The sequence below is a fragment of the Ctenopharyngodon idella genome, chromosome 5 (genome assembly GCF_019924925.1).
Source record: "Ctenopharyngodon idella isolate HZGC_01 chromosome 5, HZGC01, whole genome shotgun sequence".
Lineage (NCBI taxonomy): Eukaryota > Metazoa > Chordata > Actinopteri > Cypriniformes > Xenocyprididae > Ctenopharyngodon > Ctenopharyngodon idella.
The window spans coordinates 9,803,290-9,828,955 of record NC_067224.1 but is presented as its reverse complement, the minus strand read 5'-3'; the positions used below and the strand labels follow the sequence as shown (position 1 = coordinate 9,828,955).

Below are 25,666 nucleotides of genomic sequence, written 5' to 3'. Positions count from 1 at the left end.
AATATATTTAAATACTTTATTTGGATTCACAGTTAAAATCAGATATAGTATAAAAAATAATAGTATAAAAAAAAAATTGGGACATTATATAGGGAAAAAACTGCCAACATTATGCACATTAAATTCAAAGGATGCAACTGTATACTATGACATTTTACACTACAAAAGTACAATAGCTAGTTAGTTACACTTACTTCACAACAGATGGCGCTCATCTACAAGAGTTTGATTGTATGACTGTAATGGCTTGTGTTATTCCAAATAATATGTTCTAAAGTCCAACTTTTTGATAAGAATATAAAAACTCTGGGGGAAAACACTGACTTTATTGTTATTATTATTATTATTATTATTATTATTATTATTATTATTATTATTTTATTTTTTTGCATTGGGTTAGGGTTAGCAGTTTAGGGTTTATTAAAAAACAATTTATTTAACTTATGAGACAGATTTATCTGAAGCAGTTTGAGTGCACAGCATATTTACAGTGGATTCAGAAAGCTGTTGATGTTGATGCAGCCTTATGCTAAAATGCTTGAAAAAAAAAAAAAAAAAAAAAAAAAAAAAAAGTCAATCTACACTCCATACCCCATAATGAAACTTAAAAACTTAATTTTAAAAAACTTAATAGTAAAAAACAATTTTTTGATAACTGCAAATTTACTGAAAATGTACTGGTCTGAATACTTTCTGAATTTTTTTTCACTTTCATTATCATCTCACCATCACTGTACCATTCTGAAAAGATGTTGATTCAGCCTCAACCGTTACCAAAAACGAAATAAATTGAAATCAGCTAAACACACATCACAAAGAGACAAACAGCCCACACACTCTTATCTAAGATAGGGATCAAGACCATCGTCTTCCATTCGTCAGGTGATCAAAGAGATGAGTAGTAAAAATATAGATAAACATATAGGTGGGGGATTTTAAAACTGTGCTGTACACCACTCTCAATATATGACCAGTTTCCTGTAAATGTCCCTTTGACTGCACTATATGCTTTTGTCAAGCAGACTAACACAAATGGCTGACTCACATTTTGATGTTGTACCAAGACATCGGAACAAATTTGGAATATGCAAAGGAAATTTAATATTTCAATCTTGCTCACATTCATTTCTCAGAATGAAGTGTGCCATGTAAACAATATGAAAGGATGTTCATGGTTTCTACACATTTTATCAAACTCCTTGATCATCGTGTGGTTGGCGTTGTTCGCGCTGTCACATGTTCCATGAGCTCTTAGCAACAAGCTGGGTAAAAACTCTCTTGACTCCTGTAATGGGTAACTTCTATATATAAACAGCATTGCAGGCAGTTAGAAGTCCCCAACTTCTGCACAATTTGACAAACAGAAATTGTGAAACAGTGTAGATGTCATGGACATCAAGTTTTGCCTGGATGTCTTTTCTGTGTTAATAACTGAAATGTGTAGATGCTGTTAAGGAGTCACAAGCATTAAGTGTTATACTGCAATGTGTTTCCTACGTTGGGCCTCCAAACGTTGAAGTCTCTGAAGTGTGAACATGTCTCTTCCTGTATGTGTGTGTGTGTGTGTGTGTGTCTGTGTGCATGTTGGAGAAAGAGAGAGATATTTAACATCTCACAGTTCCCACACGTTCTCTAATACAGTATCTAGTAACTGCATAACTGCCAAATGCATTATTTAGATAGAACTGTTTGTTCATCCTGATTTTGTGCTGTTTTATAGACTGGAATTGTTTATGTAAGAATATGTTCGTCTGGTTTTAATTTTAATTTTATTATTAATGATATTAACTAATATTAATAAGCTTGAAATAGGTCTATATTCACTTCACATATGCATTTTTTTAATAGAAACATTGACTTTTAGATATAGAAAGACATAAGATCTTTAGTCAACATTAGGATTTCTAACATCAAACTGAAAATATGTTTCCTTGAAAGCTCTACAGAAGCAAAGAAGTGAACTTACTGCACAGTTTGTCTTAGATCTGTCAAGTGAAACTGTTCACTCATTTCTCAAAAGTCTTAGAGTAATCTAAGAAAAGCGCTTGTTCCCTTAAAAAAACAAGTTCCCACCACACATTTTGTTCCCACCACACACTTGTTATGCTGCATGTTCACAACTGTGAACACAGTAAACAACAACTGAACTTTTTCCATGAGATAAAAATATCATATTTCAAAGTTATAAAGATAGTTTATATGACATAGGCTATTATAATCCCTTAAATAGGCTATTATAATCCCTTAAATAATATATGCACACGCACACACACACACACACACACACACATACAGACTTAAAAGCAATTGTGTCACTCATCAGGTCTTCCCATACCGAAAAACTAAACATCAGTCTGTACAGTCCTTTTGTTTCAAGTGATACCAGTCAATATTTTGCTATAAAAATGCTGTAAAATGTGTTTTAGGGTTGACAAATTCACAGTTTAGTGAGAAAATTAAAGGGAAGGTTCTCAAGCCATAGGCTAAGTGATTTCAAGTGTCAAGTGACATGCCTCTAAAGTTCAAAATGTTACTTCTATTCTGAGTTTGCAGAAGTGAAACTGTTTTTCTGTACAAGCGATATATGTCAGGAATGTTTTTTGTAGAATTTCTCAGTGACTTTCATTGTGTGTGTGTGTATATATATATACATATACAATGAACCAGAATAAATGTCATCAACCAGAACCAGAGTAATGTCATCAATTTCACAATTTCATATATATATATATATGTAATTTAATGACATTTGTTCTGGTTCTGTGACAGAATAAATGGAAATGGAAACCAGAATAAATGTCATCAATTTCACATAATTAAAATGTGACATAATTAAAAGAGCACATTAGCACGACCACATAAGTGGATGAACTCTGTGGTGAATCAGCTGAGTTTCTGCTAGGTGCCAGCATTGGTTGGCGCCTACATTGGCCAAAATGCCTCGCGCGTCTAAACGTTGCCCAGATATGCTGTCTAGGTAGGCAGTTCACTAGGTTCTAACTTCTGAAACAGCCTATGAGAGTTCAAGAGGACCTGTTGCGCTGTAGTTTCATGAGTGATGGGAATACCCCTCACTCTTCCGTTAGTTATGTGTGACTACGATGAGCAGACTGTCAAGAGGTTCCGACAATGCGCAAGTGCTCAGCTGCATTTTACTTCACTCTAGGTATGTGCTTTAGCTGTAATTTCAAGCAAAAATTTTTACGGAAATATGTCATAGTATATAATTTCATTGATATTATTGCTAAAGTGATGTTATTTCAGTAGGTTTATTAATATTTCAGGTTTCATATCTCTCTGTACAACCGAAGCGTCAACAGGTCAGTAAGTTGGACATTAGTGCTGTGTGTGGTCTGAGTTTAAGACCACATTGATCCTACACTGCTTTTTTCTGCTTAAAACTGTAAAAAAAACAACAAACAAACAAACAAACAAACAAACAAAAAAACCACACGTTCTGTTTTTAGAAATAGAACAGAGAAACGTTTTGACGTGTATGTATAGATTCTGCATTGTTAATAGGTCAGTAATCAACAACATGTGAACTTTATACATAAGATCTTTGTACATATTTTCTTGTTTCCATTTAAGCACAATATGCTCTTTAAAACATCTCAAATCATGCTGGATTACACAAACCTGTGGAGTTTGCAACATATATATAAAAAAAAAAACAATTTGTGGGACTTCAAATATTCTCATTTATAGTCATTGTCCAGAAGATAAATGACAAACACAGCTTTTCATTTAAACTTAACAGGATCCTGTGACTGCCAAAACGTGAACTCATTGAAAGATAAATGTAACAACACAGAAGGTAAGAAATTACCATTTCCACAAATGATGTAAGCTATGTCTTTTTATTCAGTAGGCCTTCAGTATGTTGGAGTAAACTAGAATACTTATTCTTAGTTTAACATAAATGTTACTTTATTTCTAATAAGTGTACAATGACTCGTCTTTTGGTTTTATATCCCTGCTAAATTGTTGGAGAAAATGTTGTGAGTTTGGAAACATGGCAAAGCAAACATTTTAAAGGCCAGTGTTTCAATAAAACATATTCAACTATTCTTTGGATGAGGCATAGTTTAAGTTGCCACAATTGAAGGATCACTGTTTTCTTCTGTAGAGTTTCTATTTACACTAAGGGCAAATAGCCTGTCTTGCTATTTACGCTAACTCCACACACCATTGTCTCATTGAGCCAGATGAAATTACAAAATAAACCCAAATGACAAATTGGACTGTTTTGTGGAGAGTATAAGGACAGTGGATATAGTTTTTGATGCAACAGACCAAGTTCGAATTTGCCTTTTTCTGATTCCATTCTTCTCCCCTTTTCCATTGCATATTAGCTTGGAGAGGTGATTATTTTAAATTAAAAAATGAAGAAAATATTCAAAAAGTGAAAATAAAGTGCCTAACAAGTATTTAATAGAGGGAATAAAATATCTACTGGGCATTTAATAGGCCTAAAGTAGAAATGCAAATAGCCTTTATAACATAAAATTAAACTAGTCCTTAACCTTCTCGACAATTCAACAGTTTAACTACCTTTATTGCTCAACATTCAGCCCTGTTAATAAAGTTATTTAAAAAAAAAAAAAAAGTTCAAACAAATATTTTGATTTTAATCAATGGAAAATACAAACCAACATTTGTTGTCAATATAATTATCCTCTGCTGAGTTACAGTGTTTGTTTTGTTTTATTTTTTGGGGGAAAAAATGCAAATCTAGAAAATGAATAGAAAATAAAACCGCTGTTGGATGAACAATATTTTCCAAAATTTAAGCACTTCTTTGTTTCATTTTTTAAGAGTATCTGTTGAACAAGTATCTGTAGAAAGTGACATTCATTTTTGTTTATATTATCAGTGGATATTTCTCATTTATTAGGAGTCTATGATTTGACATGCTTCATGAAACATACTAAATCTGATCCTGTATACATCTGTGAATGGAAAAATGAAGGAAACATATCAACACTCTATGCACTACAGTAAGTATATTTAAGAAGTGAGAAATATAATGATTTCATCTTTAGACTGTTTGCATTCTGAGGCTGAGCTTCACACTTTCTTGCTATTGTTAGATACTTCCTAATATCAAATGTTAATGTACAACTTCTCCACTTCTTAACCCATATTGTTTGTTTCCTGTGTAGGAGGAAATGCAGATGTATAACTGTACATAAGAAAAATGCAACTGCATGGATTTCCGATACCTTTGATGTGATAAATGGGAATTTAATAGCTCACGTAACTGCAACCACTGAAGATCAGAGCAGGTGCAGCTACAAAAATTTCAGTGGAATTTCATCACAGATGAGTATGTTAATCAACAATATTAATATAAATCATTTTCAATTTATTAAGATTTTAAGTGTTTCTAACCTCTGATCTTAAGTATATTGATTTATTGCTTAAAGTTACTCGGAAATTACTAGAAATGTTAATATTAGTAAAAGTTGATTGACAATTCTGTTACCAGACAGAAATTTCCACAGTTTCGTATGTGATTCTGCATTAGAATATTTCTTTCATTTCAGCACGGTGCGGTCCTCCTTCAAAACAGAATGTAACTTTTAAAAGAAGCTCAGGCCATTTGTCTGTTGAAGTGGACTGGGGAGATGAAAGAACATATATTGAAAAATTCTCTGTAAAGTATAGAGAATTCAGCGCTACAATGTGGAAAGAGGTCAGTAACAACCAACACAATCTTATGGCAATTTTACTGTTTTACATTTTGGTGAATTGGTGGCTAGTCTGCTTACGATCCAGTGACGGGTATGTTTAGGGGTGGGATTAGTGGTGGGCCTTCATGCTTACTTTTTTCTAATAATTGTTTGTTTTTGTACGAATGGTACGAATTCATACAACATGGACACTTTGCAAAATATTTCCGTTTTCTCATGAGATTGGTTTGATAATTGCACCCTGCAGTTTCAGAGTATCTCTGGATGCACTTGCTACAATCATTATGTCACTTTATTTTATCCTGCATATCCACATATGTAAAATAAGGTCATGTGCAACTCATTTTGTCAACTTAAAGCCCTGGGACAATATTCACCGTGTGGAATTAATTTTCAGGGACATTTATTACCTTAATAAGGGCATATTATTTCCTAAACAAAAAACACACATTGTGACATCCATTTGTGTAAATTACTTGAAGTAAATTTTCATTATGAATAATTATACATATCTATAAAATCAAATCAATTACAAATGTATCTTAGCTAGCACACATTAATTTACCCGTCCTTATGTCAGATGAGTGCAAAATGGTGAATTTTTTTTGACCTCGCACTTATGAATATCTTGGGTGTGTTTGTTCTCAGCACAGTCCTGATCCTGGAGATTACAGTAATAGAGTGTGGATCGGTGTAGAGTTGAGAAAGCACTGTACACTAGGGTGTGGTGTGGCTTTGTGGTTAAAGATCTGGGGCCACTTTTACAAACCTTTGTGTGGGTTTAAACCCCAAAAGTATGCGTAATCACAAACTACACAATATGAGTATCTTATATTTTTTCATTTAGTTATAAGGATTATTACACCTGGATAAAACTTAAGTCTGATCTGAATTTATATCTATTTCCATCTATGAGCTACATTTTATATTTCTGAAATACCTCCACAACCAACTATATTTGCCAAAATAAGCAGTATACGAACAGACTACAACCTACAATGTAATGTGCTTTGCCTTCGTTTTAAGAGTGACAACTGAAATTAAATCTCTCATTATTCATGACTTGATTAGACTGCCACATTTTGTATACTGTTTTTGGAAAATAGCATACGCTATGTTTATTACTTGGTCACTGGAGTTAGGCAAACATTAGGCAAGGGCCTTCAGCTAGTAAGCTAAAAGTTATGGCACAGCACCAATGGTGCATCATCCATTGTGCCTTTGTCTACATGGCATGATCCATCCATCCATCCATCCATCCCTCCGACCTTTAAAACCTCAAACTTTTACACTTATATAGGGCTTATAGTAAAATTAGCTACAGGCAACTGACACTAGAGATGTAAATGTACTTGCTTGTTTCTCCTAATTTTGTACTTCTGTACTCTGCAGCAACAGTCTAAAAACCACAGAGAGTTTATTATGTGGAATTTGACATCTTCTCTGTCCTACGAGTTGCAAATACATTGTCTTCACAATGCAAAGTGTGCGCAGTGTCCTCTCAGTGAGGTCATCATGGTACCACAGGGTGAGTTGATGACAGGGGTTTACAAAGTGGCCAAATACAAATGTGTGTATTTACTGATAATTATTTTATTGAAAATTTATACTTTTTTAATAGTGAAATGTGTAATTTTGGTTATGAAACAGATCAATTTACAAACACTTCTTCCATTCAAACACAAATCTTCCATTGTTTAATTAAACAGGTAGAGCCACACTTAACTCACAGCATTAGTTGAGCCAGTGTTGTTCCCATCTGCTTCGCTCAAACAAACAATTCTATTTTGTGCTGCTGGTGGCAGAGAAAATTGCACACTTTATCTTTTATATTTAATTGACCACTGTATTTTCAATGTCTTTCTTCTCCAGAACTCACAGATGCACCATCAATCAAATGGGAAATTCAAGACGATATACATTTTATATCTGCAGGACAGAGAAAAGTGGTCGTGATGTGGGAGGTACTAAGATATTTATTTTCCCAAGGCCATCTATGGTGTCAATGTATATTTTAGATGCTGACATCTAACAGGACATCAAACAGCTTTTTTTGTTTGGTTGTTGTTTCAAATTGCCTAATGTGTGACAAGATATTTTGTTTCTGAGAAGACGATCAAAATAACTCAAGAAGACAATCAACTCAAGAAGACGATCAAAATAACTTTTAATGAATACCAGGGAAAACAAAGAACTACACACTGTGACATAATGTTAACAATAGAAAAGGGACTTAGGAAAGTTCAGAGGAATGATGGAAAATTGCGACTAAAGTCTTGAAAACTGCATGCAACTATCCATTGTATAATTAGAGCCAATTAGTATCCAAGGTTAGTAAATAGTTCTATAACAGAACTGATGCAGTGTACTAATCATTAACAACTTACCCAAATCATAAGTCTACTATTATATTGATTATGTAAGTGGTTAAATATTAATTGAAGTACTGGTTAAAATTTTAATCTGTCCTGTATGTTATTGATTAGTTTCACATTAATTATGAAAGTGTATATAGCTTCTTAGTAGTTCTTGGGGAGGTATGAAAAAGTAGTTACTGGTTAGCTAGTAGTGAACTACTGCGTAAACAGTGCTATTACTTTTTTTCTTTTTTTTTTTACAAATGCTTAAAAGATTTTCACCTAACAAACACACTTTGACACTCATAAAACAATGACCTAAAAAACTATAGCATTACACAACTAGACATGTATATTTTCTGAAGAAAATTTGAGAGGTGCTTGCAAAACTCTGCACTAGGCAGTTACTAGGTTCTTTTGTGTGCTAGAAATCTAACTCCCCAGTCTGTGCAATGTTCTGATGCTGAGGTATGGTGTGTTTATGTTGCTAAATGGTTGCTAGCTTGCTATAAGTGGTTGCTAGGGTGTGGCTACGCAGTTACTATTGGGATACCTACAGATTGGTTTACAACCATGCTGCCATACAGTTGCTAGGGTGCTGTAAATGGTTGCTAGAGTGTGGCTAGACTGTTACAAGGTTGAACGTAATAGAATGGATGTGCGTCTGAATGAAAAGAGCTAATCCCTGAGTCTCTATGATGTTCTGGTGCTAAGACATGGCTTATTCTTGCTGCCATACAGTTGCTATTGTGCTCTAAATGGTTGCTACGGCATGGCTAGAAAGTTTCCAGGATGATATTTAAAGACTATTCGCCAGTCTGAGTGAAAAGAGGTCACCTAGTTGTCTCTACGACATTCTGATCCACAGATAACCCTCTCACCCTTTTTCAGTGGAAGTCTATGGGGTGGTGATGTAATTGTATATCTCACTACTTACTGGCTGCTTGCTGGGTAAATGAGTCCTCCCACAAGTCTCTATGAAATTCTGATGTGGAAATATGATGTCACGAACTTCTGTACAATGTTAATTCTATGTGATTTTTCGCCCACTGGATGAACATCATACGTCTGATTGCTTATAAAAGTCATAGCAGTGTTTTTAGTGTCTCTAGTGACAAAGAGTGATTGTTGGGTGGGGAAAAAAAAGTGTAATTGTTGTTATAGAGGAGTTGAAGTGTTTTGGTAGTTTTAGTGTATTTTGAATGTGAAATGTATTGCTGTGCCAAGCTGAAAGAAAACCGTGCTAAAGAGAACTGTGAGAACAGTTTTGGTGGTGTTCATGTCTGAGTAAGAAATGTCATTATGCCATTTGAAATGCATTTACATTGAATGCATTTTGTGCCAAAGGTAAATTATAAATTACCCACAGTTTAGCTCACATATACTGCTGTTGTGCTGTGTGAAGAGTTTTGAAAAAGTAACCCAAGTATTGAGAAATGTGTCCTAGCAATTGTAAAAATAAATAAATAAATAAATAACCAGAGTTTCTTGTTAGTTAATATTAGTTGTTAGAATGAATAGGTGTAGCTTGACATTTGAGTTTGGGTGGCCAAACCAAGCCAGTCCATTTGGTCAGTCACACTTTTAAATACATTTTAGTTTTTCTATAGTAAACTTACAAATTCATACTCTGTGTACCATTCAAGTGGCTTTACTGATTACATAGAGCAGCAGCAAGCGTGAGGTTGTTGTGGCAACCAGATACATCACACATGAATTACTTGCGCTATGTCTATTTTTGCAGGGCTAGAAATAAACACGTTGAAAATAACGCACTTTAAACATGTTTGTCAACAGAATCTCAAAGTAGGCTTTTATGAAGCAAATCAAGGAGTGAATTACGCACCCACTGCTTTAAAACAGATATCTGTTGGGCATGATTAAAGTTAAACTCATAATAAAAGGGACACAAACACTTTATTTAGTAAATCTTACTGAAAATGGCAGAATAAGCAGTTTATATTCTAAAATGTTTAAAGGGTTAGTTCATCCAAAAATGAAAATAATGTCATTTATTACTCACCCATATGCCGTTCCACACCCATAAGACCCTTGTTCATCTTCGGATCACAAATTAAAATGTTTTTGTTGAAATCCATTGGCTCAGTGAGGCCTGCATAGCCAGCAATGACATTTCCTCTCTCAAGATCCATTAATGTACTAAAAACATATTTAAATCAGTTCATGTGAGTACAGTGGTTCAATATTAATATTATAAAGCAACGAGAATATTTTTGGTGCGCCAAAAAACAAAATAATGACTTAAATAGTGATGGCCAATTTCAAAACACTGCTTCATGAAGCTTCGGAGTGTTATGAATCTTTTGTGTCGAATCAGCGGTTCGGAGCGCCAAAGTCACGTGATTTCAGCAGTTTGGTGGTTTGACACGCGATCCAAATCATGATTCAACACAAAAGATTCATAACGCTCCGAAGCTTAATGAAGCAGAGTTTTGAAATCGGCCATCACTATATAAGTCATTATTTTGTTTTTTGGCGCACCAAAAATATTCTCGTTGCTTTTTTAGTACATTAATGGATCTTGAGAAAGGAAATGTCATTGCTGGCTATGGAGGCCTCACTGAGCCATCGGATTTCAACACAAATATCTTAATTTGTTTTCCGAAGATTAACGAAGGTACTTACGGGTGTGGAACGGCATGAGGGTGAGTAATAAATTACATTATTTTCATTTTTGGGTGAACTAACCCTTTAAGGTTACTCATGTAACCCATGTTTCCCTGAGATAACAGGAACGGGCATTGCGACAGTACACTGACGCTATGGGGAAAGCTATGGGGAAGCCTGCCAGAAAAGGCAGAGTTGACTGCCTATAAAAGTCATGCAGAAGTGCCATATCTTCAGAATCTTTCGAATGAGGAGCGGCTAGAATGACTCACTGTGCAGTGTAGTAGCACAGCAAGCTACGCAATGCTCATTCCCGTTATCTCAGGGAACTAGGGTTACGTGAATAACCTTAAACTTTCCCTTTCAAAACGGTTCACTCGCATTGCGTCAGTTCGCTGACGCTATGGGAAACTCAGTCCAATAGCTCTGTGCTACAAGTGCAGAACGGAAGCTGCTCTGCGAACTGACAGCTTGGGGGCACTCAATTGAGGGCCTCTTGATCAGCTGTATAAGGAGAGGCTCAGACTGCGGTCGGAACATGACTACCCAGTACACAAGCATTTCAGACTGACAACACCAATGCTTGAAGAGCAGTGATGTCTAGGTTGTAAAATCTGATGAAAGTGGACCGTGAGGACCAGCCAGCCACCGCACAGATGTCTGCAATAGAGACTCCACTGGACTAAGCCCAAGAGGAGGCCATACTTCTAGTGGAGTGGGCCCTCATTCCTAAGGGCCACAACAAGTCAATGAACTTGTATGCCAGCGCTATTGCATCTACAATCCATCTGGAAATCCTTTGCTTCGAAACCAGCTTTAGTGCGGCCTCTGAAGCTAACACACATCTGCTCTGACTGCCAAAATCGGCTAGAGCGCTTAGTATACACTCTAAGGGCCCTGGCAGGACAGAGTGGATGAGGTGCCTGCTCTGACAGCACTATCACCTGCGTTCTGAGCGGGGTAGAACGCTTTCTTGGCCTAAGAACTACTTTACTGTTGTTAGGACCAAACTCAAGGCAGGATGGTTCCACAGATAGAGCCTGCGGATCACCAACTCGCTTGACTGACTGGCTGCAAAGTCAGCAAGAGGGCAGTCTTAAGCGAGAGGGACCGAAGGTCGGTCGATTCGAGTGGCTCAAAGGGAGGACCCTGAAGTGACCTAAGAACTGTGGAGAGGTCCCACGACAGGACCAAGCAAGGGTGGGGAGGATTCATCCTCCCAACCCCTTTGAGAAACTTAATAACCAGGTCGTGTTTCCCAATCGATTGGCCAGCAATCGGGGCACGATTCGCCACAATGGCTGCCACATACACCTTGAGCATGGAGTCCTGCACCGTCCTGCATCTCCTGCAGAAACATGAGAAGTGACACTATCTCACATTTAGTAGGGTCTAGTGATGGGAATCTCGGTTCTTTTCCGCGAACCGGTTCTTTCAGACAGTTCGATTCAATAAACTGGTTGAAAAAACCGGTTCACCGGTTCTTTTACGCTCCGACGTAATGACGCCATCCGTGATGACGTCGTCTATCACGGGCTGGGATTAAAAAACACTTAACACATTCAAATATATAAAGTCAGTAATCATAACATCAGTCAACTAAAACATCATTATAATCTGAAACGTTTCATACAATTTATTTTTGCATCTAAAGCATCCATATACAGGCAGTGATGTGCAAACGAAGTTTTACAGTTATAAAGTGAATAAATTAGTCTTCATCAGCGCAGAAACCATGATCCTTTTACATTACGATTTATTTGTAATTAAATAAACTTACGTTTTGCCAGATTGGCCCCTCATTCGAGTCCTCTCATAACATCAGTTGTCCTAGTTAACCGGTGCTGTGACAGTCATTACTGTTCTGTAGCTTTAGATCACACGCTGAATCACGCATGCGCAGTATCATCAGCTCATCGGTTCTCAAATTGGACACGTCCGAAAGAAGCGGTTCTCGGTTGTGTACTGGTGATCCGAAAACCATTGCAACCGATTCTATGACGAGATGAGATTCGAGAACCGCAAGAGCGATTCAAAAGGAGTTGTTTGTTTGCTCTCGCTGTAGTTTGATTACGTCAATTTTATCTTTATATCACCTTGTTTAGAAATTAAACAAGCTGTCCATGGATTATATATGGAACAAATAAATGTTTAGTTTGATAGTTTTACAAACAATTAATTGTTTCCAACCTTTAAAAAAAAAATAACTTGAAAGCACAACTGCACAACTTTTACTATATTGCTTTTTAAATAACATTAATATAGAAAAAAAAATGTAGAACTATTTCTGAACATTAGTTTGATCTGTGTACAAAATATTATGTTCATGTTGGCATGTACTTTATTATGTACAGTATTATGTACAGTATTTTGTATGCTATCTGTTATGGTGTATTTGGAAAAGCACAATAAACTTTTTGTATTTTGAATTAAGTCATAAACATATTTCCAGTATGTTTTATGTTATCACACTTTCAAATATGATAAAGATGATAAAGGCGCCTTGCGGAAGGGGCCCTTGCCTCCGAGATTGTTCTCATGACCCCCTGGGAAAGGCCTGGTGGCCCTCGTGAAGGGGCCAAATATGCAGGTTCCACAACTCCGGTTGGGGGTGCCAAATTGTCCCTCTCACCTGGGAGAGAAGGTCTCTCTTGGTATGGGCCACGGGGCTGCTGACAGCAGCTGGACCATTTCTGGGAACCAAGGCTGGTTCTGCCAGTGTGGTGCCACCAGAAGAACTGAACATTAGTCTTCCCTGATCCAACTGATAACCTACGGGAGCAGGGCTACAGGAGGGACGGCGTTAAGGCGCAGACGAGGCCACTTCTGGTCCAGCGCGTCCATTTCCTTTGAAAAGTATATCTGGCAGTGGGAGTTATATTCTGTCGCGAAGACATCTGTCTGAGCAAAGGTGCACCATATCATGTTGACCGCCTGGGGGTGGAGTCTCCATTCCCCTGGGGGCGGTCCGCGACGCGACAGCATGTCTGCTCCTATGTTTGAGGAGCCCGGCACATGAATTCCTCTCACTGAGCGGGCGTTCATCTGTGCCCATAGGAGAAGACGGTTTGCCAGTCTGTGCAGAGGGCGAGACCTGAGATCTCCTTGGTGGTTTATAAAAGCAACCACCAACCAGTTGTCCGAGAGGACTGGGACATGATGACCCCTGAGTTCCTGCTGGAACTCCTTGAAGGCCAGAATCACTGCGATCATTTCTAGGTGGTTGATGTGCCATTCCAATATGGGGCGTCCCAGCCCATTTTGGAGGCATCTGTCAGGACCATCAAACCCAGCATTATCCTGTTCTGATAAAAGCAGGGTGATTTCTAAAGGACCATGGCCCTGACACAGCCATGGGCCACCTTCAGAATGTGCTGGCCTGCGCGCCACGCACGAGGTGGGACACGGACCTTGAACCATAGCTGCAGTGTTGGCATGTGGAGCAGGCCCAGTGGAACGACTGAAGAAGCTGCCATCATGAGGTCCAACAGCTCCTGAAACCTGTTGAGGGGGAGAAGAGACCCTGCCTCGAACGAGACCACCATGCTCCTGATTCTCAAGGCATTCTCCTGAGAGAGCCAAGCCCCCAGTTGAAAACGAAATTTGGAATGAAATTTGTTGGCTGGGGAGCAGCGATCTCTTGCCAAAGTTGACCCTGAATCCTAGGTTCTCCAGATGGCTGAGGAGCAGGCACCTGTGGGTGCATAGTTCTCGTTCAGATTGAGCTATAAGCAGTCAATCGTCGATGTAATTGAGTATGCAGTTTCCCGTTTCAGTGGAGAGAGAGCCGCATCTACACACTTTGTAAAAGTATGCGGTGCTAGAGAGAGTCCATATGGAAGGACTGTATATTGGTACGCTACCCCCTCGAATGCAAATCTCAAGAACGGTCTGTTATATGGGGGCTATGTGGATATGAAAGCGTCTTTCGGATCCACTGACATAAACCAGTCCCCGGAGTGAATTCTGCACATTCACGAGAATGAAAGGCCGTCTCATAAGGGCATGACTCAGATTGAGGATGGGCCTGAAGCCGCCATCCTTCTTGGGGACAAGGAAATAGCAGCTGTAAAAGCCTGACTTGTTGCATTCTGTGGGAACTCTCTTCACAACGCCTTTTCCAGCAGAGACTGAACTTTGGCTCTTCTCAGCTGTTGGCTGAGACTGAAGTGTGAATCACACTCATGAAGCGGGGTGGTCTGCGAGCTAATTGGAGCTAGTAGCCTTGTTCTATTATCCCCAAAATCCAGGTTGACACTCTGGGAATGGCCTCCCATGCCCGGAGTCGAGTGGCAAATTGAAGTACTACAGGCTGCGTCTCACGCTGAAGCAGAAGAACGGTGTCTGTAATAGCATTAAGAGGAGGAGAAATGCTCTCTTTTGGTGCACTATAACAGTGAAGGGGTTTGGGTGTGCAGACTGATGGGGCGGGCCCAGAACTGGCAACAAACACATCGTCTCCAGCACCCTGAGCTGAAGAGGGGACTGGAAGACAGGCGCGCTTTGAGGGTGGTTCGGCCTCTGCGGGACTTAACCCCTTCCTCCCCTGTCCTGAGGCATCAGGACTGCTTCAGCTGCACGGGGTCCAGCTCCTGGCCGGGCGGAGGCATGGCTTGACTTCGGGCTCCACTTTCAGCTGGGGCTGGATGGGTGCTGAGGCTGGCCTGGGTTGCTTTTGAGTCGACTGGGACACCTTAGAGTGACTGGAGGCAGTGAAGTAGCTGGCTCTCTTCGCCTGTCAGTGTCCTTAATCTCAGTGATGGCTTTGGTAGTGCACAGGGCCAAGTTTGTGGTGCTGCACAGCTCCTTGAACATCATAGGGTCAGGTTCAGTCCAGACTCATCCATGTCATGGAGAAGCTTAGCCTGATGAACTTAGAGCACTGCCATTTTATGTAGTGCAGAGGCAGCCTTAGAGAAAGCGGTCCGTGAGCAAAGCGAGGCAAAACGGTGGCATTTTGAAACAAACTCCGGTGAAAAGATGCTCTTTTAGAGAGAAATATGCTATGCTATTAGTCTCACCTGATAGTCGCAAGGGAAAAGCGTCATTCTCAGCTGCAGAGCTGTCAGCTCCGTTCTTGTTCTCAGTGCGAGCAGCTGGTCTCAGTGAATGCAGCCACGGCGTGGGCGCTTCCTGGGCAAGCGATGCACACTGGGTGCTCATCCAAGCTACAGTCAGGACATGACATTTTGCATCAAACGTCGCTGCACTTTTAGACAGAAATTGCTCTTTCTGTGCTTTCGCCGGTAAGCCGCAGGGGAGAGCACCGAGTCAGCTGCAAGGCTTGCTCCGTTGGTCCGCTGCAGAGGCTTGCTTCGATGACGAGTAGAAAGGCTTCTGTTTTGTCTTCGGAGTCAGCGAGGAGATGATCTTTGAGCTGAAGGAAAAATATTCTGATGATATGGCATTTCTGCATGACTTTTATAGGCATTTAACCCCGCCCTTTCTGGCGGTCTGAAATGCCATTTGTCTGTGAAGGTGCACAGATGTGAACCAATCAGGCTTTAGGATAAGGAGAAAAAAAGTTTTCCCCATAGGGTCAGCGAACTCACGCACTGCACCGTATTGAAAGGGAATCTATGTTTAAGTTTTGTTCTGTCCAAATTAAATAACATTTGGATGTAAATGATCCTCTTCCTGACATAAATGCAAGAGCCGCTACAACAAAACATTTTTTATGAGATTGTCCGGGTCCGGAGTCATCAAGCATGGCATCAGCATTGGCATCTTCATCTGACTTTTTTTGGTTAGGAAGTCTGATTTGATTTATTTATTTATTTTACAAAATAACAATTTAAAATGTATTAAAATAACTACATTATATGCAAATTTACTTTTGAGTTGAAAATATTATTTAAAAAATATTTAGTGAAATACAAGCCCATGTTAGAATGTTGATAATGCATTACAGTGCAGTTACTCATTAATAATGGAACTAAATTCTAAAGTATTACCAAGATCCTTTAAGATTGGCTCCAAAAAAAAAAAAAAAAAAAAAAAAAGTTCCCATATGGAATCCTGTACATATAATGATTTTTTGTCAAGGGTGATCATCTTTTCTTCCAGCATGCAAAAAGTGAGGCTGTGGCTGACTACAATGTGACGGTGAGGAAAGTATCCGGGGAACCCATTAATCAGGACAGTTTCAACATTAAAGATCCATCTCTCAACCTGATCCTGTCTTACTCCGCATACAACATCAGTGTCAGGGCTCTGAACAGCGCTGGATCATCTCCCGTTTCCAGCATAGCCATTGAGAAAATGGATGAGTGGAGAGGTACATTGCTTTCATATTTTGTTGCATGCTACATGCAGAGTACTCTGTTTAGCTTTACTGTATGTCCAATGAGTAAACGCTGTATATTTGAATATTTTATGAAGGTATTTGCCAAGCTGCTGAAAATGCTGTGTATTATTTACAGTTTTTATTTATTTATTTATTTTTTTAGATTCGTTTGGGCCGCTCAGTGTTAACATAACCGGAAACAACAGTTTCAGTCTCTCCTGGAGCAGCTCTGTCTCTAGCGTGTGTTATTCTGTGGAGTGGTGGGCCAAAGGACAGATACCAGCTTTCCGACCATTTTATGAGAAGCAGACGCACAGAGAAATAACTGACATAACTGAGAGCAGTACTGTTCCCTTTTATTGTCCTATAAGTAGGGTGAAATAACTTTATAACGGTATATTTGTATAATAGGACACTAAGGATGTCCAAAATGATAAAAAAAGAAACCTAGTGAAAAAAAAAAAAAAGTTCTTAGGAATGTAATCTTAGTTTTTATGTTGTAATCATTAATTTGATAACTCTAAAAACATGCTATGGTATAAATAAAAGTATAAATTTCTTGTAAAAGTAATCAATATTTTAATACATGATACTGTATATTTCTTAATAATTATTTTTCAAACATGTTTCTCATGGTAAAAAAGATTTTTTAATTATTAATGAGATCCATTTGACAATTTGACCTAAACTTGTCTTTCTTACAGTAATTTTTTTATATTTGTAAGAGACTTGCTGACTTTAACACACAGTAATGATTATCTACAGGATTTCTCTCTGTGACACTCTGTTGGTTATTCCTTATATAAATATGGTTATACCTGCCATTGCTGGTTACCAAGGATAGAGATTAAAGTCGAGGATCTAAGCACAAATGATACTTTAATAATCCAAACCAAAAACTAAGGCACTCAGGTATACAGACAATGACCAAAAAAAACAAAAACAAACATACAAAGTGTTTTACAAAGTGACGTCGCCAACTACTGACCTGTCATGCATAACTATTAAAAACGCTGTATTTTCGCAGATTTGTGTGAAAGGGGATCGTTTTGACAGCGTTGTTGTCTGTTTGCGAAAAACAACTTTACTGTTTTTAGTACATCATTGTCATGTAAACGTACCCATAAATATACAAGATATTGAGTGCTAAAATAAGGCACAGGTGGGAAGGATCAATCAACTAATAAGACACCATAGCAACCAAGGACACAGAGACTAAACACAGGTAAAGAAACTAAACTCTAAAGCCCGGAACACACCAAGCCGACGCCGACGATCTAGTGGCGACAATAGCAGACTGCGAGGTTGGCTCACGTTGCTAGCGTCTGGGTCTTTCCCTGACACACCAAACCAACGCTTGACACCCGATGGCCAAGTAGCATGTCCATTCTGCACTTGCGTAAGAAGAAATGCCTTTCCATACCAGCAGAGGGCAGTAGCTGAACAGCCAATCAGAATGATCAGATGGCCCGACTGACAGACTAGCTCCGACGACGATTTAACATGTCGAATCGGCCGAAAAAAAGCAGACGAGGACCAACTTCAGCCGACGGTGCAGAACACACTGAGAAAACTTAGTTGGCCGACGAACAAAAACTGCCCGACGGCCGACCGTCGGCTTGGTGTGTTCCGGGCTAAAGACAATACCAAAGTGACTTTGATTTTGTCATGGAATCTATGAGGGAGGTTTATTGACAAGATGTTAGACAAGATATTGAGGGAGAGGTGGTGAACACAGTCCAAACAGTAGGTAGGGATGAAGCACGATGACAGGCAGGCTGAGAGAGAGCGACCGCTGAGTCCAACCCAGGATGACAGTAGGTTGAGGAGCAGAGATGTTTAGGCAAGACCGGAGAGAAACAACGTAGCCCAGGCAGGAACACAGCTCAGGACAGTCACTCATGGTCTGACAGGCACTGCACAGGTCTTGCTGCTTGCTAGATAGAGAGAGCAGCCAGCGAAGCTCAGCTTGCTGGACAGGACTAGACAAAACTTGAGACACAGCAAGACATGACAAGGCAGACAGCAGATGGTCAGGAACAAGGCAGATCAAGACACGACTAGAATTATAAAAGCTATAAGCAACTTCTACAATAAACACGACAGACTTCAGCAACAAGACATCTACTACGAAGTACAAAGTGGCACAAAGTATAAAGAGTAACGAACTGGCAAAACATGAGGGAAAGTGCACAATATAAAGGGAGCAAAGAACATGAGGAACAGGTGACAACACTCAGACTAATGAGGACAGATCAACGACTAAACAAGAGGGTGTGGTAATTAGAAAAAACAAGGAGGCAGGATAGAGGAGCACATGGCCAGCACAAACACAGACAGAGACATGTGCTCAAGAATAACACAAACAAAGACAGAGACATGTGCGGTAGGGTGTAAACATGGAAGTCCCAAACTGGCCAGGAAACACAGAGGGAGGGAGGGATGGGTGGGAACAGAACCGGGCAAAAAGTTAATGGCTGATACCAGGGTGGTGCTTGGTTAGGGGAACCATAACCAGTAAATACAGAAGGTGGGATGGGAGGTGTGAGAACCGGACCAGGCAAAAGGTTCATGGCTGACCAGGGAGGTGCCGGCTTAGGAGAACCATAACCAGGAAACACAGAGGGTGGGAAGGGAGGGATGGGAACTTGACTGGTGGCTCCTTTAGATACAGGGACTTGTTTAACTGGTCTGGACTTCCAACTGGGCTTGGTGGCAGTGGCAAAATCAGGGGCAATGGCTGAACTGGCAGGGAAGAAGAATGTCTTGGAAATGGGTTCGGAGACAGACTCTGGGGTGCCCTTTGAAATTTCAGGATCAGACTTAGAAACAAACTCAAAATTGTCTTCAGTGGCTGGAGCCAAAACTGGACAGTATACAGGGGCTGGAGCTGACACTGGACCAGGCTCAGGGGCTAGAGCAAGCTCTGTGACTGCTCTTTCATGAGCAGGAGCAGGCTCTGTGAATGCTCTCTCTGGAGCTGGAGTGGGCTTTGTGACTGCTCTCTCTGGAGCGGGCTTAGGAATTGCATCTCCTTCTGGAGCAGACTCGGGAACAGCTTTCTCAGCAGCTCAGGAACAGCTCTCTCTGCAGCAGGCTCAGGAACAACCTCCTCTGAAGCAGGCTCAGGAACTGCTCTCAACGGAGCAGGGCTTGGGACTGCTCTCTCTCAAGCGGACTCTGGAATTCTATTTCCAGGAATTTCATACTTTGTGGACACAACAGAAATCTTTACTGTGGACATGGCAGGACTGACAGGAATCCTTGCTGTGGACATGACAAGACTTGTAAGACATTCAGAAAAGGCCTCTGCAGCAATGACAACAGGCAGCTTGGAAATGGCCTCCTTGACCACAACAGCAGGCATTGACTGACCAGAAGAGGCCTCTGTGAACATGACAGGGCTGGCAGAAACTGTCTCTGAGGGCAAGACATGACTAGCAGGTGGCTTTGAAAATTTCACTGGACTTGATACCTCAGGAACCACTGGACTTGAGACAAACAGAATCGCATCCTCCAGGACCTCAGGGTTCTGGGCACACAGACTTAAGTATTCTCAGACCAATGGACTTGGGGCTTGAGATTGGAGGATAGTAGACTGCTCTGCATGGGCTTTTCTCTTCTTCCGCTTGCGACGGGTCGATGGCGTGTGCCTGACTGCCTCTGTAGAATCTGGAGCTAACTTGGCCACCTCAGGTGGAACAGCAGTGATCTCCGTTGAATCAGCAGCAAATGAAGCTGACTCAAACTCTGATGTAACAAGAAAAGACTTAATTGACTGAGGGACAACACTTGACTTTACAGGCTCAGGAATAACAGGAAAACTCTTGGCAGATACTGGGAATACAGAGGTTAATTCAACAGACTCAGAAGTGGCTGACTTGGTAACCTGAGAAAAGACAGCGGTTGACTTGACTGGCTCTGGAGTCACACAAGAGGTCTCCATGGGCAGGACATGGCTGGCTAGAACACCCACTTATAGCGTGACATGAATGGCAAGTGGCCTTGAAAATGATTCCACTGGACTAGATGCTTCAGGAACCACTGTGCTTGGGGCTTTAGAAGGAAGGGTATTAGACTGGGCCTCTCTTTTCCTCCGCTGTAGTATCTGTAGCTGACTCGGCAAACACAGACGGAATAGCAGTTAACTCCATTGACTCAGCAGTGACAAAAACATATCCAGCAGGCTCAGAAATGACAGGAACAGACTTAGACTGAGAGAAGACTGCGCTTGACCTAGCTGATTCTTGAATCACCGAAGTGGACATGTCCCGTTCAGGAATGAGAGTAGTTGACTCAGACTTAGTAACTGGAACTGACTTGATTGCTTTGGAGATGATAGGGACAGTCTCTTCAGACTGCACAGTATCAGCACAGAAGGCTATGTAAGCCAAAATGGATGAGCTATATTCCTCCAGGTCTGTACTCTGTGCAAACAACTCCCAGTTTGTATTTTCAAAACAGTCCTGCAATCGTGAAATTGCCTCTTCCCTCCAGACTTGGACAGTTTTAACAGCTGGTCGTGTTCTGCAAATGAGAGGTCTGTAGGATGGAATCATTTCTATTGAAATATGGTCAGATAGGCCAAGATGTGGAGATAGAATAGCTTTGTAAGCTCCTGGGATATTAGTGTACACTTGGTCAAGTATATTCTTATCCCTGGTTGGGAAATGTACATTGCTGTATAATTTGGGCATTACAATTTTAAGATCCACATGATTAAAGTCTACTGCTATGATCACAGCTGCCTCTGGATATGCATTCAGCTGGCTGTTAATGGTGTTATGCAGCTCCTCCAGAGCTAGCTTAGCATTAGCCTGTGGTGGAATGTAAACAGCTGTGATAAGAATAACAGTAAAATCTCTTGGTGCGTAAAAAGGTCTGCATTTTAAAGTCAAATACTCAATTTCAGGAGAACAATGTGTCTTAATTATATCCGTAGACATGCACCACGCATTATTAACATATATGCATGTTCCTCTGCCTTTACTCTTACCAGAGTCGGCCGTTCTATCCGCTCGATAAACGGAGCGGCCATCTAGGTCGATGGCGGAATCAGGGATAGCACTGTCCAGCCAAGTCTCTGTAATTACCATAATGCAGCTATCAATGCAGGGAGAAGTAATCCTTAGTCGTATTTCGTCCATTTTGTTGACGAGTGACCGAGAGTTCGTAAGAAAGAGACTCGGAAGCGCTGGCCTGTGTGGAACCTGGTTCGTACACCAGCTCTCTTTCCCCACTTATGCTTCCTTTCCCTGCGCCGCCTTCACAGCCTCCCTTGTGGGATGATGATCGTTCAGCTGAGCTCCTCAGGTTGCAAGATTGACTCCAAGCACAACTACATAATATGATTACAAAAACTTTAACAAATTTATAATAATGTTTAAATAAAGGGTGAAGATGTAAATTTTCCTAGGCCGGACATCACTTTTGGCCACTACTGTATATTATTTAATGCTTTGCTATCAGCATATTAGATACTTTCATATTTGTTTTACCTTGTTTATAGACAAGGGTGAATAAGAGCTTTATTTATTAAGCATTAAGAATTGCAACAATGTTCTTAATTTTTTTTCTTCTTTTTTTGTCTTTCTTTGAATGTAGTTTTTCAGCCCTATACGAGATATTATTTCTTACTGCACACCAGACCAGACGCAGACACCTGCAACATGAAGAATGTGAACAACAGTGAAATGACATACAGCACAGCTCAAGCTTATTTGAGTGAAGGAAGTGAGTCCAAATATTCATAAAACTACTAATATATAGAACTGCTAATACATTTCCAGCCCGATATATACTGGTTAGAGCTGGTAGTGTAGTTGATTGACCAGTATATCTGTGCTGTTCTCTTGCAAAACATCCCTATTAAGCTGACTGACAAAGGACTTTGTTCTGGTTATGCTATTTAAAGGGTCATGAAACCGTCGTTTCAGCAGCAGTCAGTTCTCACCACAGTTTTGAAAAATGCTACAGAAGTGGGTGTGGTTAAGCTGCGGAGTGGAGGGGGATGAGGGGAGACTGACAACGGCTTCTGATTCAAACTGTTTTATTTCGCTCTCATTAAAAGCATCAAAGCTTCCCACAAATGCATGCTGCAAATTACCATTACATGCAACACAACATACACATGGTTTCTGCTATAATTTAATGCACTAATAAATGCACAGCATTCGCATTTTGTTCTCTGCACTGAATACATACATGAACACGCTGTTGCATCTTTGATAAGTTTTGTGACTTATTTTATCTTACAAAGCAAAAACACTCGTTTTTGGTCCTTTAATGCATCTATCGCTTATTGTATGTGATCTCACTGTTCGAAGCCTGTCAGAGGAAATCAGCGTGTACTGTCATGAACTGCTTAACTGGTCTGCTCTAGGTAACAGATGTACCTTTATATCTGACTGACCTGAAGCACTTTGGGCTTTCAGGTCCTATTAGTGCTCCTGGGAATGTGAGCATTTTGAATATTACCCGGCATTCCTCAGTGATCACGTGGAGTCCCGTGTCTGAGGAAGACTTACGTGGATTCTTATTAGGCTACTACATCTACTACACAGAAGACAATAATGAAATACGTGAGTAGAAGTCAGCTTTATATAATTCACCATCATAAAATGCTTATCTGAGATTCTTGAGAACTTGGACAAAACATGTCAGAAATTGAATTTTTTTTTTTTTTTTTTAACTGCAGTCTGTTTTTTGGCTGTTTTCTATCATGTTAACTTTTTCAGCATTGGAAGTGGATCCTAGCATAAACAGATTTGAGCTGCTGAATCTTGAAAGCAACAGAGCGTACCGCGTGCAGCTGTCTGCATTTACAGCGGCTGGAGAAGGACAGCGCAGTGATTTCAAACACTTTGAAACAAACCCGACGGGTGAATATTTTTCATGATATACTGTGTCTGTCATTGAGCTGCTGTTCAAAGTTTATCTGCCTTACATCTATTCAGTAAATGTGTCTGAGAATGTGTCTGTCTGTCAGTAGGTTTGTGTTCTAATTAAGTAGATTGAAATAATCACATATGAATTGACAAAATGGCTTATTCCGACAGAATTCACGGCTTTGAGCAGCATTATAGCTGCGGTGATTGTGGGAATAATCATTCTTTTACTAGCGGTTCACCTCAGCTGTCGGCTTCTGCACAGGTAAAGACACATGCATTTCACTTTCCGAAAGACTGTGACTGTATAACAAATCACTAATGTAGAACTCTATCTGCACTTTACAGAGCCAAGAAACTGATGTGGCCCAGTATACCAAATCCTGAGAATAGCAATGCTGTTCAGAAAATTGAAATTGCCTATGAATTGGTAAGCAAGAAACAATATAATGATGAAACAATACTTTTTGATATTTTACTGTCTTGGAAAAGAACATACAAAAAAAAGAGTATACAAAAACTACTGAGGCAGTACCATAGTACAGTGATGGCCTCAAATGGTAATACTATGGTTTACATGGTATGCCAAGGTACTTCAGAGAATGTCGTTTTACCATGATGCATGTCCAAACAAATGAGTATTTTATTTACGTTGTTTCAAGTTTTAGAAAAACTTTTATAAATGAAAAGTTAAAATGTAATAACACTAAAAACATAATGTAGTGTAACCATAAAGAAAACAGTAATAACATATTTCCTTTACACATTGAATACATGAACACATCTTAATGATTACTTTCAAAAAAGGTTTTATAATTCTTTTTCAAAATCTCAAAAAGTAATTGTTTATTATATCATTAAATTAACCTTTTCATAAAAAAGGGTTTATAAAAAACGTATTGAGCTTAACACAGACATGTTTAAATATTAATAAGCTGTGAAGCAGTTTTGCTAAAATATTTATACTCGAGGAGTATGCCAAACTTCTTTTATTTGGAAGAATTTCATTCATTTAATGGAAAAAAAGAAAAAAAAGTCTTTTATGCTCACAAAGGCTGCATTTTTGATAAAAAAAAATAAATAAATACAGTAAAACCAGCAATATTTTGAAATATACAGGTGCATCTCAATAAATTAGAATATCATGAAAAAGTTATTTTTTTTCTGTAATTTAATTCAAAAAGTAAAACTTTTAAATATATTCTAGATTTATTAGACAAAGTAAAAAATTTCCAGACTTTTTTGTTTTCATTTTGATGATTACAGCTTGCTGCTCATCAAAATCAAAAAATCAGTATCTCAAATTATTAGAATATTTAATTTCAAGTTCTATTAAATTACCATTCTCAGGGTATAAATACTGGGTTTAGGTCAGTAATCCCAACAGCAGTCATGGGGAAGTCTGCCGACTTGACAGTTGTCCAGAAGACGATCATCAAGACCCTCTACAATGAGGGTAAGCCATGGAAAGTTGACTGGAAGGAAAAAGTGTGGTAGGAAAAGGTGTACAAGTGAAAGGAATGACCGCAGACTTGAGAAGATTGTCAGGCGAAGCCGATTTAAGAACTTAGGAGAGCTTCAAAAGGAGTGGACTGAAGCTGGAGTCAGTGCATCAAGAGCCACCGTACACAGATGTTTTCAGGAAATGGGCTACAACTGTCACATTCCACGTACCAAGCCACTTCTGAACCAAAGACAACGTCAGAAGCGTCTTACCTGCGCTAAGGAGAAAAAGAACTGGACTGTTGCTCAGTGGTCCAAAGTCCTCTTTTCAGATGAAAGTAAATTTTGCATTTAATTTGGAAATCAAGG

At 39.5% G+C, this 25,666-nt stretch overlaps 1 protein-coding gene across 5 annotated transcripts in view; it reads left to right on the top strand.

Annotated features, from left to right (window-relative positions):
* The first annotated feature begins 2,939 nt into the window (after positions 1 to 2,939).
* Positions 2,940 to 25,666, top strand: part of LOC127512101 (leukemia inhibitory factor receptor) — a 28,809-nt gene continuing 6,082 nt past the window's right edge. The window contains exons 1-15 of one of the 5 annotated variants that reach the window (XR_007930126.1): positions 2,940 to 3,166; positions 3,285 to 3,320; positions 3,761 to 3,817; positions 4,877 to 5,000; positions 5,166 to 5,329; positions 5,550 to 5,698; positions 7,089 to 7,224; positions 7,569 to 7,660; positions 16,748 to 16,958; positions 17,131 to 22,280; positions 22,572 to 22,700; positions 23,402 to 23,548; positions 23,705 to 23,848; positions 24,026 to 24,119; positions 24,203 to 24,284. Coding sequence is in view for 4 of the 5 variants with exons in the window: in XM_051892709.1 (XP_051748669.1) it covers positions 3,130 to 3,166; positions 3,285 to 3,320; positions 3,761 to 3,817; positions 4,877 to 5,000; positions 5,166 to 5,329; positions 5,550 to 5,698; positions 7,089 to 7,224; positions 7,569 to 7,660; positions 16,748 to 16,958; positions 17,131 to 17,310; positions 22,572 to 22,700; positions 23,402 to 23,548; positions 23,705 to 23,848; positions 24,026 to 24,119; positions 24,203 to 24,284 (1,782 nt within the window). In the remaining variant the exon portion in view is untranslated. Of the gene's footprint in view, positions 3,167 to 3,284; positions 3,321 to 3,760; positions 3,818 to 4,876; positions 5,001 to 5,165; positions 5,330 to 5,549; positions 5,699 to 7,088; positions 7,225 to 7,568; positions 7,661 to 14,185; positions 16,959 to 17,130; positions 22,281 to 22,571; positions 22,701 to 23,401; positions 23,549 to 23,704; positions 23,849 to 24,025; positions 24,120 to 24,202; positions 24,285 to 25,666 lie in introns of those variants that run through there. The other 4 variants (XM_051892710.1, XM_051892709.1, XM_051892711.1 and 1 more) reach the window with 4 other exon arrangements.